Source organism: Lates calcarifer, linkage group LG16_LG22 (assembly GCF_001640805.2).
Source record: "Lates calcarifer isolate ASB-BC8 linkage group LG16_LG22, TLL_Latcal_v3, whole genome shotgun sequence".
NCBI lineage: Eukaryota > Metazoa > Chordata > Actinopteri > Centropomidae > Lates > Lates calcarifer.
Window position 1 is genome coordinate 3,810,963 of NC_066848.1, and position 18,622 is coordinate 3,829,584.

General features: G+C 43.3%; 1 protein-coding gene across 1 annotated transcript in view; it reads left to right on the forward strand.

Moving 5' to 3' along the window:
* The first annotated feature begins 221 nt into the window (after window positions 1–221).
* Window positions 222–18,622, forward strand: part of slx4ip (SLX4 interacting protein) — a 32,013-nt gene continuing 13,612 nt past the window's right edge. The window contains exons 1-4 of the mRNA XM_018680301.2: window positions 222–341; window positions 918–971; window positions 7,476–7,565; window positions 7,858–7,984. Coding sequence (XP_018535817.1) covers window positions 945–971; window positions 7,476–7,565; window positions 7,858–7,984 — 244 coding nt within the window. The 5' untranslated portion in view covers window positions 222–341; window positions 918–944. The remainder of the gene's footprint in view (window positions 342–917; window positions 972–7,475; window positions 7,566–7,857; window positions 7,985–18,622) is intronic.

Genomic DNA, 18,622 nt, shown 5'->3' on the forward strand with positions numbered 1-18,622 from the left:
TTAAAAAAAGGGTTTTTCAGTACGCAACTCGTTTCCATGGTAGCGGTCAGAGCGTTGGGTCCTACTCGAATAACAGTCGCATCATATCTCTGATCGTTAGAAATTGTTGCTGTCAAGACAGAAAATCGTCTAAAACATTCTTAACTCCAGTTCTCCGCTTTGTAACAGAGGAGGGTGGCCGTTTAGCTTCTTCATTCAGTGTTTCTGATGTATTTTTTGTCGTCAGAAAGCCGCCGAAGCAGCCGAGTCAGAATGGCTTTGCCGTTATAGGACTACAAACGGGATGTGGCGTCATTTCCTGCCGCCCCGTCTCGCTTGACAAACTTTCAAATCCGTTGGCGGTATGAAATCTTTTGTTACTGTTTAACGCACTTACACAACATTATACCAATATTTGTTCATTACGCTTTTGTCGTGTAGTTAGGGTGTCGCTTTGCTAAGTATGTCTTAACATCAGAGCCATCCTGGTGTTTCAAAGCGGTAATGAGTTGAACCTATAAACCACTCGATACTATTAAACCCTGTCGTTGCAACAACCAGATAAAGTCTATTATTGTGCGGCTAAAATGCTTAAGTTTTAATCTAACTGTACTTGCAGGAGCCACGCAATGTAGTGTAGGTTGAACTGCACAACCAGGTCAAAACATGCGTTTACAAGAAGCCTAATAAATATCTGTAAGAAACTGAATAATGTGTCGCACTGCAACAGATGAATGTAGCAGGAATATATGGGTATGGTCGCTATAAACCAGGTCTGTGGTACTCCACAGTAATTTCAAGTAGCAATGATCAGCTAGGGGTTATTTTCCTAGGAGGGTGGTAAACTAAGCTTTTTTTTTTTTACTGTATGTTCTCAACAATGTATAATCATTGGAGAGTTGTTTTTAGGCTAATCCATGATTATATACTTGTTTCAGGTGAAACTGATTGCTGTGTTTACTGCAATGGCTCCTCTCAAATTTGTCATCAAGGTGAGTGAAAACGAAATATATAGTATACAGACCCTTATAGTGCGACGCTGCATTAAATAAATATACTGTACACTCTGGTGTTATTTCAATGAACATACCTAGAGGAAACTGCATTCAAAAACTCAAAATGCATCCCAGAAAAACAAACTTAGATAGCCCTTGATACCTCATAAAACCCAGTGTCCAGTTTGGCATGAAAACTTTTAAATATAAGTAAAAGGTTATCATCTAAACATGTGTTAATCATATTTTTTAGTATCTTGTGAACATGTCATATGTTAGAAAATATTGTGCTCCTGGTCAAAGGAGATTTTGTGCGGCTTTCACTGACCACAAAACCTCATAATTACTTTAAACAAAATGTTTTCCCACATAGAATGCACACAAGATGCTAAAGAATAAAGAATAAGATGAATCTGCATTTGATTAAGGGTTTTCAGCTTCTATTGCCAGCATTCATGATAAACAACTGTGTTTGTGCTACTGCCAAACAGTAGAACTGCTTCACACACTACTTCCAGCAAGTGGTTTAAGTTATTATGGTCTATGTTAAACCACTGAAAAGCTGTTGTGAAGTTAGGGAAAATGTGCAACACAGCAATAAATGCTTGCTTCTCTAACATTTACAGTATTAATATTCCTTTTCAATTTGTGTTTTGCCAGTATTTGTTGTATTCTCCTCCTCAGAAGCAAATTATTTGGCCACTAGGGGGAGGTACAGATACATGTGTGAACTGTCTTATCTCCACATTCTGATGTTGTTATTCACCCCTAAGAAGATGTTATTCAGAGTTTCTGGTCACCTTTTGTAAATCTCAACTGACTGCCTCCCTGTGAGCCTTTTGTCAATGGACGCCGACACAGAGCAGAGGAAACTCATTCCTTTAAAAAGCCGAGCTGTTCATCCTGAGTCTGATGCTCTGTCAGATATAATGCACATCAGATGTTTTTGTTAAGTGCAGGGAAAGCCACTGGTCTCTCCTTTGTTGATGTTTCATTTATTGAGAGTTTCGGACGAGGGCTGCAGACATTTGCGCTGATCTCTCACATCCTCCATAATGCCATGTGTGCCTAGTTGACCAGATATTGCATTCACTCCTCTTTATTTGTTTCATATGCATGCCTGCATACAGGCTGCCCTGACACCCCCCGTCAGTTGGTTGTGGGAGAGTAAAACCCTGGAGGTTCACGGAAGGTTCCTTCCCACTGGGCACATAATGATACTGTTGTGTTACACTGCCTGAGAAAATGCACACAGCCTCTACCATGCTTAACCAACTAACCACAAACAAGTATGTTAGAAGGGATCAGTCCAAACAATAGCATTTAAGGCGCTACCCTGGGCTCCTCTTTTGCAAAACAAACACCACTATCCCCCATGTTTTTTAATGAATGAATTAACTTCTCAGAGTATTTAAGAACAGATATCTGCACAGAGAGAATGTTGTCTCAAAGGCATGTTGCAAACTCTATTTGCCGGCTTGCACAGAGAGCGAGGATTATTGAGGCAGTTAGGAGTTATGTTCTTGGATTCCCCATGCCATGTTTTGTAGGCTGTTCAGCGGTGTGTTTTATGATCCTTTCTCCTAAAATGTTTTCAAAGCAGCTCCCTCCCTGGCCTGTGGAACTGCAGGAGGTGCTGGTATGCTCCTTCTTAAATAGGCTTAGACTATATAGTGACCTGCCACTTCTCAGACCTCCCGAAAAGGGCCTGCGGGCTAAAACGCTGATCCACTGAAGCGCTTGCTCTCTGCCAGGACATTACCACTGCAGAACCCTGCAATCTGCCTTCTATTAGCAACATGCACTGCTGACTTTCTAACCGTCTAATGTAGTAGGTTGAGACGGAGACCAAAGTGTTTTTTAAGAATAAAATGTTTGAGGTATCACAGAGCAGTTTAATGTCAGAGGTTTATGTGCTGTTTAGTGTTGTTGTCACTCTGTAGATGAGCTCATATCGGACCACACATCATGCTTCTGTACAAAATCATTGCAGTCTGATTAGAAACATTTTGACACTTTCCAGCTTGGGGAATCTTTAACAAGAGAAGGTGACAGAAGTAACAAAAAAAGAAGAAGAAGAAGAAGAAAAGAAAAGCCCCCTTTCATCTCAGCACTGCACTACATTGCCTCATAGAATTCACATTTCCTAATGAGGCCAAACACTTCTCTGCCTGCTGTTTCTGTCTATCTACCAGTTTCTCAAGGATGTAACTGCCTGAGTTTCGTTTGCCGTGTGTTACCTGGAGATATTCCTGTCTGTTCTTGCTGCTGGAATTCCACTCCTGGGTTGTGTCTCTTTTTATCATCAAATAAAGAGGACTCAGGTGTGCTAACATTCACCTGAATGAAGGGAGCTTTGCATGCAAAACAGTTCTGCACTCTATCTGTAAATAACATTTGCCTCAGTAATAATCAAGTCTCTAGCTTCACTGCTCAGTATCTGGCAGTTTGAAAAATTGGAAAAGAGAAATGTCTTTTTTTTAAAGGGGAAACCCAGGTGACTCACAGCACAGAGAGAGCTGGGAATGAGGCAAATAAAGCCTGAGAGCAAGGTTGTCACACCCACAGATCTAAAGAGCTCCCCTGGGTTCTTTGCAGACTTGCAGGAAAGAGAGAGAAAGTCAGAAAAAGAGAGAGACAAAGGGAGAGGGGGAGAGATGCAAGTTTTATTGAGTGAGACCGCATCTGCTGCCCCTTCTCTCCCAATGTAAACATCTGTGGCTGGTTAGTGTTAGCCTCTGAGCTAAGTGCAGTCCGAGAAGGTCTGGTTCTTATACGGCGCGATAGCAATGGCAAAGGGCAGCAAGGTGGGGAGGCGGGTGAAGCTGCTCATAGAGTTTGGGCCCCGTGCCCAACTTGGAGCAGCACAGGCGGGAGGATGGAGAGCCGGGTCTGGGAGAGAGATAAGGGAAGGTAGAGAGTGTTTTGGGAACTGAGAGTGATATAGACCAGAGCTCTGAAGACCAGAAAAGGGAAAGGAGACATCAGTGAGTCTGAGTCAGGAGTTGTTTATTTACAGACACGAAATATAAAGTATATATAGAGGATGTTACTGATGTTGTGCTACGGGAAACTTTTGTCTCAAATGTTTCAAATTTTTTTGTCTTTGTTAGGTCTTTTTTTCCTGCAGGTCATAGTTATCAGATTGGCAGTGGAGAGAATTAGGATAGAGAAGTTGAGCTTCGCCTGCAGGAAGACTCAGTGCTATTCATTCAGTGTGTGACGGCACACAAAAGATGGCACAATAAAGGATTTGGTATTAAGTAGCGCTCCTTGCTGCCTCTCATTCAGCCTTCAGCCTCTGTTCATAACTCTAAAAAGCCTGTGCAAGACTGAGGACAAAGCAGTGCTGGCCCACTTTAGTGTGTATGAAAAGAGTAACTTCCTCCAGAACTTGGCCCTTTATCAAACCTTTCTTTCCAACAACAGCGACAGTTGCTCAGAGTATCGTCTTAAATGTGTCAAAGCAAAATACGCAAAACAGGATAGCTTCAGTGAGCATACTGGGTTTTTTAGGTACTTTCAGATTACTTTGCTCAAGGAAGATAGGGTTCTTGTGGTCTGTATTACCACATCTACAAAGTATTAGGCTGCTTGCTGAGCTCTCGCTAAAGAGGGACCATAGCTGGGCTTTGGGGGGGAGGGGGGGTACACGGAGGTCATAGTTCATGGCAGAGTTCAGCTTAGAGATCCACTGGTCAGTCTTTGTGCTGGGAGTTGACAAATTTAGACCACATGATGTGATTGTAGTCAGAGCCTTTGTGTAAAATTAGATTCTGCTGCTTTTTTGTCTTATCTGCCACACTCAACACAAATGTCCTTTGTAAAAGCACCGATAGCTGCACCTAAACAGCTCAGTCTGGACTCAAAGATTGACACTTTAGAGGTAAATTTGCACCTCCAGCCGACCGCCAGATTTGCTGGACAAATTAATTGTTTTCTCATTAGTGTGATTGCATTAGTTTGCATTCCTGACAAAATCCCCCCCATTCCTGAGAGGCTCAGGGAATCACATGCTGTTTTTGTGTAAGGGGCAGACCAATGTTTATCATTAATGTCCAGTTCCCAGTCGAGTCCTGTCTGCTGCTCTAATGTGATAAAAGGAGGTTAGTCTAAGGCTTGCTAGATGTCTGGCGTTCAGCCCAAAACACAATCAGAAGTTCAGAAACCACTTTAGGGGATTCTCCCTGGTGTGCTTCTCAATAAGGGCTGCGCTCCAAACCCTGTACTGCTCCCTTCGTTCCAAGATATTGATCTAATTAACCTTGTGTCACTCTTTAGAGTTTGTATAATTTTGAGCCATATACAGTCCTGAAAGATTTAATGTGCTCCCTGTGAGGCTTCACACACATGTAGGGAGCAGAATATTAGAAACACCGCAGGGCTATTAAACCAGGTAAACTGGTAACTCATGCAGAGAGTGGCAGAGTTCCTATATACATTTCTAAAGTAATTCTTAGGTCTAAACACGGTCAAAAACACATCTACAAACTCAAACACATCCAGCATGTCCAACCCCAAGAAACCACTGTGGTCCACTAGTGGGTCCCCATTTCGATTGACAAGGTCTTGACCCTCTGTTGCTAGGCTCTCCCACACACTGGTAATTGTTGGGGGCAGTCAGCTGAGGCCACCAGTCATCCGTGGACCGATGTGAGACAAAGGGCAGAGGATGGAGAGAATACTGATCTATAGGGACGAGCTGATGCTGACAGGCAACATGCACATATTTTATACACAAGAAGCTGGCACATAAAGGGGAGGGGGCTCTGTTCTGTTCTGGTCTGTGGTGTTTTTGCCTTTGTGAAAGTGACAGCTGGTTATTATTGTGTTTTGTGCAGAGAATATTTACTGCTTATCAATTTTCTATTTTTGTGGCTCTTGATGTTTGGACTTTTGTAGTCCATCATGCTCTGACTCATTTCAAGACATGGAGGGATGAGTCAGAGCATCACAGATTAATGCACTGTCTTTATAAGAGACTATAACAACATTAATTTCCCATTCATCTTGGTGACACTGATGCTGAGACATACTTTACTACAAGTTGGCACACATTAGGGGATTAGGACTTGACATATTTTGCAGAGGAACAGAAAAAGCTTTTACTGAAACAGACTGAAACATTCACTGATCAGTCATATGGTGGCGCCCTATCCTCTATTTGACCTGCAAGAAGAAGTAAGAGAAGCAGCTTCAATACAATTATGATTTTCAGTAAGACAATGAGAGAGGAAAATGCTGTTATGGGAAAAAAATTCAAAATATTAGACAGATTTGCTCTGAGCCATTATGTAGACTTTTAATGCCTATTAATCTCCTCCTTTAAGAAAGGAGCTAACCCAACTCATTCCAAAGAAGAGGAGGAGACAACTGGACAGAGTTTGGAGCTGGGAAATGTAGACTTGTGTCCAGAATTAGGACATAAGTAGCAGGGGCCTTTCCAAACACACCCTGTTCATTCATTCTCTCCCGTCATCCTGAGAGCGAGGCTGTAGGAACATCCCTCAAGTCTGGGTTGTAGAATTTAGTCATTCTGTCTGCGATACTTCAGCCCAGGGGACGAGCCTGGCTCAAAACAAAGCTTTTAGTGTGCATAAGTATTCCCTATTACTAAATGAATAACCTCTTCTGTTTGTCCAGACTCTTTTTCAGTTCTACACTGTGGGCTTGAAATCAGTGTCTGGTTTTGTCTTTATATGACTGTGTATTTTTGCTACCCCATTCAGTTCAATGCTTTTTTTTGCTTCATTATCACACTGGGTTTTAGGGCAGTACTTGTTGCTCCTCTGTGTCATGTTGTGGGTGGTCTCAGTCCATCCATTACTTCCTTGTCCAGGGAGAGGCGAAGTTCACACGAGACCCACATCCATTTGCTCTGTGCAGCGGGCAGCTTTTGCACTCATGTGTAAACCATAATCAGGCTAGCCTGAGAAAGATGTAACAGCAACTTAACCAGCCGCGGCATTTCTGGCCTCCCTGTCCCTTGTAGCTTATTGTCGTTGACACAATGACGTAGTGCTTCAGGAATCCACTCTGCAGCCACTCAGCTTTCTACACCACTCAGAAGTGGTAGTGCAGAAGTGCAGAAACATGGAGTGCTTTAGGGTAGATCTAAGTTTTATTACCACTCTTGTACAAAATAGGATAATCCTCATTTATGTGGTACATCTTTAGACTATTCTGTGCAGCCTGTTGTGACCTGAGGCAGTGACAGCCTATAGAACAGGATAATACTTTTTACGCTGAGAGAGAGGGAAACATGAGGAGACAGGGCTATACTATTTTTTTGTTTTTTTTTAAGAGATTGGTAGCGAGATGGCTAGACAGAGAAGCAGGAGGGAGGGCACTTACTGTGAGAGGCCTGGGGTGATGTTTGAGGACATAGGGGGCCGTTGTGGTTTGTCTCGCTGTCAATCACCCACACTCTGATTTCCTTTGTTGTCTGTGAGCTCAATGCCCCTCAGCAACCTGTGGCTGTCCTTCCTCTTTGTGTTACAGTGTGGGAACTTTGCCGTGCTGGTGGATCTCCACGTACTGCCCCTGGGCGGCCAAGAGGACGCCAGCTGGTTTACTACGGACCACATCGAGGTACAGACGCAGGGAGAAGGGCGTGTGTGTGAATAAGTGTGTGAGTGAATATATGGCTTCTGTTCGCCTGGGGGCCTTTTCAAAAGACAGCAGCAGCGTGGAATCTAAAATGACTTTGAGCTCTCTGTCTTTTCTTCTTTGGGTTTTTCATTGTTGCAAAACTGTTCCCGTCTCTCCACCTTGCCACCTGTGGAGTCTGTTGCCTTACAGGCCTTTCACGTGGTACTGCCAAATCAAAACTTTCATTCTCTCAGCATCTTGATGCACAAAAATATCTCCACACTGTTTGTAGGAGGTTACAGCCCTGGTTAAAGATGCTGTGGACCAGAGGGTTAAGCAGTACACAGAGTCCCTCCACAATAGAAGACGGCTCAAACAGAAGAGGGAGCTGCCACCTGCTCCGGCCTTTGTTGCGAAAGGTAACTCACCATCATGTGACTCTCATTACGCTGCACCACGGCTCAATATTATGGGTAGCTGTCATAGTATAATTCGTTCTTTACAATCCATTATTGTCATTGGCTTTTTCATCTGTTTACTTGGAATATTAATCAATACAATTACATTGTTGTTTGATAATCCACACACATTATATTTACTCTGTTCTGAATTCACTGTTGCTCATTCCTCTGGAATGCAGTCATCTTTGTCTTCCCTTTCCTTGTCTTAGGTGTGTCTGTCATTAACTCTTGAGTGAAATGGTTTATTTTGGATATGAACTCAAAACCATTATTTATTCACTTGGACGTCGGTGTGGAGATATGACTTTGCATGGAAGTGGGCCATTGAGCTCTGTGAGCAGGATGGGAATGAAGTTACAAAACTGAAAAAATATGTCAAGGATACCTTTTTGAGGAGAGTGTGGGTGGAGAGACAACAGAACTAGTTGGGACATGGTGGCTATCTACGCCCAGGGTGTAACCAGCGGAGGCAAGAGCTGATAGAAGTTTTTATATTGTGTTACACTGTTTAACTTGGCACGTCTCAGATGCTTTTGTACATGCAAGATGTTTAGTCCATTAAAATGGCTAATCTTTGTTACCCTCCTCGGTAATGTGACGTTGACACACCTGTGTTTATCTGTACTTGTACCTAACTGGATGACACTAAAAACAGTTGCCCTGACACATACAACCATACACACAGAGAGAAATATCAATAAATTATGCTGCACTGTGAATAAGCCAATTCAGTTCATCCACATTCATCCAATGAGAGTACATTCCCCCAGCCACCCACACACATGCCTTTGAAGCACTGTAAGCCTAGCTTCAGAGGAACCCCCAGCTGCGTGTTGTAAGGCAGAAAGGTTTGTCACAGGTAGCAGTTAAGGGCAGTTAAACTGGGCTCACTCAGCAGGGCAGGCCTGACTGTGAGAGTGGGATTAGAGGGCAGTCAGCTCCATAAAGTTTCTCCTGTGGCTGCAGCTCTGCCTCTCACGCTACTCCCCTCCACTTAAACGGTGTATTCACGGTGTGTGCGTTTGTTTTTATACACACATGCGTGTGCAACTTTTGTCATTGTCTTGATAAACATAGAGTCAATGTAAGCAGGTTCACACGCATGCAACTAGGCGCTCGTACACATCAGACGCAGTGAGAATCAGAAGGAGCGATAGTGTGTTGGAGAGATATATCCTCCCCTTGGGCAAGGTGCGAACAGGCTGACAGTGTAAGGTTACTGAAAAGCCTGACTCATATTCCCCATGACAGACTGAGGAGAGACAGACATGTCTAATGATGGAGATCACAGACTGAGGCTCCACACAAACACACACACACACATTTACGTGCACACATTCACTCCACTGTACGAACAAGGGGGACTATCAGTATTTCAGCAGTGAAATATGCATGTAAAAATGATTAAGCTCCTTGCAACTCTGCCAAGAAGAATGTAACCAGTGGAACATGACTCCATACCATATCTGAGAATTTCCCCTTCTCAGAACATGAAAAGGTATAGCGCCTGAAACAGGCCTGCACAGTTCACGTGCTATAGTCCTATTAAAGGTCTTAAGTGAGTGTAATGACATTCTTGGTCTTTTCATTGTCCCATGTGAGGAAGGCGGCAGAGCAGTAAAGGTGGAGACTGTGACTGTGAGAAGTGAGCAGGCAGGCAGGAGCCATAAAAAGGGGAGGACAGACTATAGGCTTAGGGAGGGAAGCCCAGCAAACCTCAGGGTGGGTATTAAGTATTGGGGTCGCCTGTTCTGGAAGCAGGTCAAACGCTAACCTGCTAATCCTCACAGGACTTTGAGACTGTCCATAGCAGGGAGTGGAAGCTGTTTTCGTTTTTTTTTTTTTTTTTTTTTTCATGTATCTGTTTCAGCAGAAGACCTATTTGCATCCGTGTGTGTCTGTGTGCAGCATTATGTTATTTGAGAGCAGAATTAAAGCTGGATGTCCCGAAGTGAGACGTGTATGTGCTGGAAACACGTGCACATGCATGTTGTTGCATATAGAGAGAAAGGTGTCGGGGTAGTGCTGGTGTCTGGGCCAAGAATAGGCGGATGGAGTGTGGTGCTATGTGTGGGACGGTATGGGAGGGGGGCCTGCGGGTCTTGTATGAGGCGGTGTTTGAGCTGGTGCCAGTGTGAAATCACAGGGGCTTCCGCCAACAGACAGCAGTAAGAACAGCGTAACAGCCTCAGCTGTTGGCACTTCAAATGAGCCATCAACAGCTTTTAACATTCCAAGGCCCTTTAGTGCAAGTGTTTGTATCGGAGTTATCTCTATGGGTTATTGTATTTATGTGCTTATGCTATGTTGGGTGCATATGTGTGTGTGTATAGCACCCAGTGAACATGTCAGAGAGGGGTTTATCCCATGTCTTCTGCCAACATAAATCCAAGCCATTTTTTCAAATCTCAGCTGCAGAGGCCAATTTCCAACTGTCAGTCCCCAACCCCCCCCCCCTTTTTTTTTTTTACCCAGGCTACTTGAGACTTCATGATTAGCTCATAGTGATGTGATTTATTTATGTTTTTAGAGAGATGAACAGAGGGAACTTTTCCCACCAAACATTTTGGCTCCGGACAAGCAGAATGGACTTGTTAGACCTTAGAAGCCCAGGGAAGGGGAGCTTGGGAGAGGCCTTTTTGCATTCTCCCTGGTAGACCGTGTTGAACACACCCACATTTCTCAGAGTAATTACAGATTGAAAATGAGTGGATAATGGGTTCTCTGTGCTTTGAAAAATACATTTTTGTCATTCGATATGTTATTCGAGTAAAGAGGTTGGTGGTTGTGCTCTACAACAAAAAGAGCGTCACAGTTATCTTTATGGAGATGCCACTGTTCTGCAGAAAACCTGTTCATGTCAGACATGGTCTTCCTGAACTGTTAGATTAGATGTCATGTACTTCCAGTGCAGATTGTGCACTATCTTGATTTTCATTCGCTCTGGTATTGTTTTAACTCAAGGGGATATTAATTTTGTAGTTTATAATGGGGCATATATTTGTGCATATGTGTAGAGTGTAAACTGAGAAGGCCCATTTTACACGGATTTAGTTAGCATGCCATTTCAAACTGCCAAAGCACATTACCAGATGTCTTACGTCTACTTTTAGTATTGATACAGCCACATTGATCTCTGTTTGTGAGGCAGAGCTCGGGTATGGTTTAGCCTGGTGTTTCAGAGTCTTCCTGCCAGTCAGAGGAGTTAGAGGAGCCCTGGCAAAGTGGTACCTAGAGTTCGTTTTAGCCCATGGCAGAGCTGGTTCCTTCTTCCTCTCCCTGCACAGGTGCCAGGGCTTAGAGGGAGGGAACACCTGCCAGCCTGTTTCCCCATGGCCACGGCAGGCTGGAGAGGCATTTTCCCAGGCTCCCCAGATGAATGGTCACTAATAGCCGTGGGAGAGGGCTTTGCGAGTGCTGCACAGTGTACCACTGACTCCTCTTGGCAGCCCCATGAAGGGGGCTTAAGGCAGCCTGGCCACGGCCATTGCAGGAAAAGCACAAGTGTTGCTGGATAGCTTTACTGTTGGAGAATGTGTTTACGGATGACCATCTCCCTCGCTATGAAGAATGCGGAGGATGTGTATAGACTAAAAGGGAGATGGTTCATTTTTTGCTCTGCCCTGTCGTAGATTCAGCTTTGTTTATCTTCTCTGGCTCTTTGAAGGTCTGCAGCCCCAGGCTAAAACTGTTTATCAAACTTGGAAAAACTGTTCAGTAAAAATGTGAATGAGGCTTTCTGTGTACAAAGTGCATTTGATGTCCACTTTTTGGGAGAATCGATACCCGCCATCTTCTCAGCCTCCTGCTGTGACAATTCACTGTGCTTTTCTGACAACACAGAAGTAATTTTGTGGAGACAACCTGCATTAACCCTCCTTGTTTCTTCTCAGTGCTACCACAACTATTACTATTTATGTGAGTGGCTGTTATGTGGGGACTGGTCTGTAAATAGAGAGGCATGCCTGTGGCAGAGTTACCTGCCCTGCTCTGTGTTACTGGGCGTGAGGCAGGCTGGGATTAAGGCGAGGGGGAAATGGAGACCTGTGACAGGAACAAAGGAATTCCAAGGCCCAGGCTGGAAATGGATCCTGATCAGAGTAGCCGCTCCAGCCAGCCTGCCCCTCTCCCTGCTCGCCCTCCCTCCTCTAGCCCCTGCTGGGCAACCCCCTTCCCCCTGGTGCATTGTGGTGTTGCTGTGGCTCTTTAAATCCTTCCTATAAGCCCCTGGCCTTACTCAGCAGCGACACATAGGACAGTCTGACTCCACTGTTAACCCCCGTCCCTATTATTGTACACGTACATACACTTTTGTCTCTTTTTTTGTCAATTACATTTCATGCACTCATGCACCCTCGCCTCTCGTCTCCTCTCGTGTGCCCTCCATGTCTGCTCTTCTCCGCTGTCCTCATGTCGACTCTTGATGTTTTCTCACTTTCTCTCCTTTTCCTTCTCCGTCTCCGCAGGGTCAGCTGCAGTCTCTTAGGACACAACCGCAATCCCCGCCATAGCTGTCACACCACACTCTGTTCCCATATAATTAGGGCCTGAGCCTGAGCCTGAGCACGGATCACATTCATGTGACTGTTCCCCTTTACCACAATCTGGTCTGGGAGACGGCACACACTGTCTTGAACTCATGCTAAGTGTTCAGCCTGACCAGAATGCCTTGTTTCAGGAATTACTGAAACTTTTCAGAGGATGTCCATGTTTTTCTCTGCCCTTTCCTTCACTTCAAAAGAAGAGGGCCTTTTGTCACATGCTCTTGTGAGCGGTGTGGTTTTTCCTGTGGGCAGGTGTCGTTGTAGTGCAGACTGGCAAATTTGTCTTGTGTTGTCAAGAAAGGCCTGCCTCGGATGGCCTTAAGAAAAGAAGCACACTTTAATTGTAGACATTAATGCTTTCCAGGCCTTTTGTTTGCAAAAGGCCAGTGCGTTATATCATTTTAACATCTTTTAAAAATAACAATAAAATTCAGATCTTTAGTCAGTTCAGCAGTTCAGTTCTTCTTCTCATTGTCTTGCCCGCCTTTTATCATTAAATACTGGTAGCAAAACCTAGATAGAATCACCATGTGTGCCATGGTTCATCTATTTGGATTTATATTCACAGGCGAGCAGATTTACAGAGGGCCCAGCTAGCAGAGACAGCCTGCTTCCATTGAGACCTTGATCTGAGTTTTAAAGGGCCAGAACAGTGCATAACTCAAGTCCACAAACTGCTCTGCACAACATTAATCCAAAGGAGCTTAATGCAATATAAGCAGTTTGCATCCTCTTCATTCTGAATGCTCTTTAATATAAACAGAGGCAGCACTTTGAGAGATTTGTGGCCTCTTGGGCTAATTAAGATATAATGATGATTGAATGTGACATTTTGTATTGTGACTGCATTTCTCTCATCAGATTATGTTTCTGAGAAATAGATTTTTTTCCCTTGATAATTGTTCTGTGCTCCAAAATGCTCCCCACCACTTTAGTCACATGCTGCATTATGGGTTGGCCTGAGCTACCATGCTGCGGCGTATTTTGTAACTGCGATGAAGGGGTCACCCAAATGTTAAATTGAACACTCATGTGCAAATATTGTTTCAGGTGGACGTTGTGCAGGATGATAAGGCACAGTGCTCCGCTACGGCCGTAGTTACAGTTACACACAGAGTGATGTCCTTCCAGGAAAGCCCCCACTTACATATGGGTAACTTCCTCATGCTCTCTCATCCTTCACCACTCCACCCCTCTCTCTCGCTCTAAGCCCCAACTCTCCACCCACACTTGAGGACAGAGGGAGGGGGTCCACATCAAAGCAGAGATGTCAAAAGAGCAGGATTCTCAGGCACTGATGTCTGACTGTCCTGCTGATTCAACTCCTGTTCATAAAGGGGTTTGCGTGGGAATTGCAGTTCTCCTGACACACAGTCACTACATTTACATGCACACTAGAAACACAGTTAATGAGACAAATCAGGTTACTGCAGGAAATTGGAGAATGGCTTTACATGCACTGCAATAACCGGGTTACTGTAAAGTCTGCATTTACATGCAGCTGGTGGGTAGTCAGATTTCTCTCCTCGCTTTCTCGCCATGTTTTTGAACCAGCGCTGGCATAATTTAAGTGTAGTAATGATATATAATACTTCGGCCTGAAGAGTTGTTTTTGGTGGAAACATTTGGACTAACTGACTGAAAAGCCACTCATTTTTTCCTTATTGTGCACAAGCCTGAATTTTAAAAATAATCTTCTGTTCATCTGTGGAAACTGTCTAATTTAGACTTATTTACTTCAGTTTTGATTTTAAGGCTTTGGATTTAAGAATTTTGCATAGAAGGATGCATCACTGCAAATGATCATTTTTCCCTTGACCCGTTGGCACTGTTGCCACCATGATACTTTCCTCATGTGTCTGGAGTATCATCATGCACATCTGCTTTTGTAAAAAATTCTGTTAGAAACTCTGTTAAGCATGTACACTTCCAGGAAATTGGATTCCTCCAGCAGAAATCTTGTGCTGTGTTAAATAGGTTTTTATTTAATGTCTTACCCCTATTATAGAAATCAAATTTCTCTTCTACTTGACTTCAATGAAGTCAGGTGACCAAAGAAAAATTAGGGTAAACAGGTAAATTATGAGCATATAAATGCACAAGAGGTTATTCCTCCCTTTGCCAGCATGGCAAGGACCTGCTAGGAACACTGGAAAATCCTCCATATATCAGAGCAGAAATTCTTATGGATTCTTGAATGAGTCACAACAGCATGTGTTGTCAGGAATGCAGATTGTGAGAAGAAAGGGGCCATGTTTTCTATAGCTTTTTTAATGATCTCCTCAGGATATGACTGAAGTTAATGAAGTCTTTTCCATGGGGACTTACCTTTGACCCTGGTCTGAATGTTTCTCACCCCTGTCTGTTCAAGTTTACAGTCCCAGTCACTCTGGATGCCTTTTGGTTTGTTGTCTTTTCTTTCCTCTCATTGTTTTCCCAGGAAGTGGTGAAAGCTGTGATGTGTGTGTGTGTGTGCTTGTGTCTATGTCTTAGAAGTACAGTATTCTAGCCTTGGCACCAGCCCTGTGGAGTCTGTGTCTTTTTTCTGCAGTTGTCCTGCGGTATGTTACAAGATGGTAGAAGTCTCTGCATACAAATGGTTACAATATTATCTACCACATTTCTGAAAACATGGCGTGCTAGCTTGTTTACGGTTTGATTTGACCTGTCATAATATTGTTGTGCATTGGGTTTCAAAACAATTAAGCAAGACTATCTTCTCCTGAAGGAAGTACAAATGAAACCCTTTAAAGTCTCTACGCTGCACATTTGGGTATTGCACCACTGTGGGCCACAGTTGCCACAGAAAGGGGCCGCTCATTCCCAGAGGAGGCACCAGCAAACTGTTTGTTAGAGAGAAACATGAATGTAAGCTTAGCACGAGAGAACCCGGGCAGAGGGCCAAGAGCAACTCTGCGCCACGCAGGACGTTATAAAGTTGGAGCAACAGCTGATGTCTCGGGCCATGATGTTGCACTGGTTCCCAACTCTGTGTCCAGACATCCCTGTCAAAGTTGTCCTGGGAATTGGCAAGCTCAACCCACCAGGGAAAGCAATGAGAATAGTTGTAGAGCTAGACATGAGGCTAAAGAGTCCAACGGACTAAATCAAAGCTTCTAAAAACATAGAAAGCCATGAGTGTGCAATGAAAGATGCCTGATTCTTGGACCCAGAATGGGCAGAGAAAACAAAACAGAGATACAGATCTGCATTCCTCTCTGGGTAGACATCCAGAATGGACGATAGATGACCACTACTTTGCTATTTAAAGAATGGCAGAATATCAGAATTTTTTTTCCCAATAAAGGAATGCTGATATTGTTAACTACAACCATGTTCTTCGTACCCATAGAGTGTGTTTATTCAATTTCCCTTTGGGATTAATGAAATGTTCTATTTAAAGATTGTCGGCTTATCAAGTATTATTACATACTTCATGCAAACCAAGTATTAAAGGGACAGACTTCCAAAGACACCAACTCTAAAGACAGTTCAGTGAGGGAGGTACTCCAGTAGCATATGTACTCATATGGTTCAACACCATATCCACCCGCACAGTCCATATCCACTGACACATTTTTGTTGTTTTGGCTCCAGCAAATTGGATTTTCAATGATCATAAGTTAAAGTACCAACATGCAACTTTACATTTAAGGTGTTTACATCCACCTTAGATAAAGTGTGTAGTAATTTTAGCTGCTTTACACAGTGTCCCAGTTTTATGCTATGCCAAACTACTTTTGTAATTTGCTGCTTGCATGTTTCTTTAGAGATTGTGTCTCATTTCATTGTTAATTCTTGCACACACACAAAAGCGTGGGGTTTTTTTTTGTGTTGTCGTTTGTTTGTTTTTTGTTCTACCACTGGACATTGATCTTAAACTTACAGCCAAACAACCATGGAGCTTTTAGAGCTCAACAGTGGAATGTTTTTGCAAGGCCATGTCAATCACCTGACCTCATTCCACCATGTGTCTTACTTGTTGAAGATCAGACTTAAGCCCCCAAAGCCCACCAAACAACTAAAAACTGAAGACGAGTGCTTTAGAGGCCTGAAAGAGCACCACTAGAGAAGTTATCACGCTGAGGTCAATAGCTAATTCCCTTCAGGTGACACTGGCTGCAAAGGATTTGCTATAAAAGGTGCTGTATTTACCGACATACAGAGTTACCTGGGGCCTTGTTTGACAAAACAGTGAGTAAAATGATTCCTATATTCCTATTTATCATCCACCAATGATAAAGGGTGTAGTGTGTAGCAAGGTCCTCTTGTTGCGAGGCAGGTGACCTTAATCCCAGGCTGCAGATCCTGGAGCCAGACTGATTCTCTGCGCTCACGACTAGTTAAATGCTTTGAGTTGTTATCTCAGGTATTGTAATTAGCTGCTAGAATGAAAAATAATGGAGCCTGAGGAAGAAGACTAACAGTTGCTGACCTGACATGTTATGAAACAGATGTGCAGCAAGTTAACAAACAAGCACTGTTTTGAACTGTTGCCAAGTCTCATCAAAGTTTATTCCTGATATGTTACTCATCCTCACGTGTGGGCGAGGAGCCTACTTTTAATTGTTCGGATTGGTGAGGCTGTTTTTGTTCTGTCTCTGAGAGATCTTGATGTATGTTGACAAATACTGACTAAGCTGTCTATGTGAATTTTGCTGCAGGCCAAATTTCGACTTAATAGCTTTTGAGGATCAGATGCATTCCCATCGGTGCTAAACTGACAAGTCTTAGAGCCTGTCACCTGGCTAACCTTTTTACCCTATTCACAAAAATATTGATTGTAATTGCTTAGTATCATAGTAACAAACTGGTATCTTTATTTCAGAAACCTTAACAGCCCTTTGACTTGATTTTTCCCTTTAGCTTCATTTTAATGGAGTTTGGGACGTATCTTTAGTTGACAGACTGATTTGACTGACTGTTTCATTAATTCATTTCTTTCCTTATTCATCTAAGTTTGCACTGTTTTGCTACATTCTTCACTGAAGTAGTGACCCTGGTAGCAAATTCAGCCACACAGAGAAAAAGAAAGCCATTAATGCCATTAATCACTGACCAGTGGGCTTAACTGTATACCTGTGACAGTTTTGTGACAAACTGTCTCTGTAATTGCATGTCATTATCCCGAGAATCACAAGGCGGCTCCTTTTTTCAGGGCAATAATTAGATGCTTGGAGTTGGTGCTGAGATGACATCAGCTATCAGAGAAAGGGGAAATGTTCATACAGGCTCCTTCACACGTGTGTGTGTGCCTGTGCTGTTAATACGCTGCCTGCTCTGTGTGTTGAATGTTCATGCTAACACGCTGCATATTTGTACTAGCTGTAAATTAACCTTTGGAGGAGACTAGTGCAAGTTTTTCTAAGTTTTATTGCAGAGTGACTGTCAGTGTTGTTACCGATGGGTGAAAACCTCCCCCCTCTTCCAAAATGTCAGCTTTACAGAGACCAAGACAGCCTCATTTCTGTGTATCTGACATTATCCAGGGAGTTTCGAAAGAGCCTTGAGTGCAAGAGATCAGGATGTCCTCAAACTGTGGAGGACCTGTAATCCTTTAATTGAAGTTAAAATACTAAAATCCCTGTAGTTAGCAGTTAATGAGTTTTTCACACGGCAACAGCAATATGAGAATGCCAACTAAGAATAAGAAGTAATACAGAGGTTGCGTTAAAGTCAAAAAGGTCTTTACAGTCACTGAATCGAGAGAAAGAAAAGGGCACCAACAAGGTACCAGAGGGTGAGCGGGCTCTGTCAGCTTCCTAGCACTGTTGTCTTGTTTACAAAGAACAACTGGATAGCGTGTTAGCCAGACCCTTGCTTTTAGTCAACAAATTCCTACAAGATTAGGCAACAGGCCACTTTTTCTGCCCAGCACATCTTAACATACCGTGACAAACATTCCATGACAAACAGAGCAGAGGCTCGGGACATGGTTTCTTGCTTGTGCCAAACTGGGAGGTCAGTAAAATCAAAACAGAACGAACAGTTTCTCACTCTATAAATCACTTAGCTGGTTTTGTAGTATGCTGGGCCTTTGACCGAATATTCT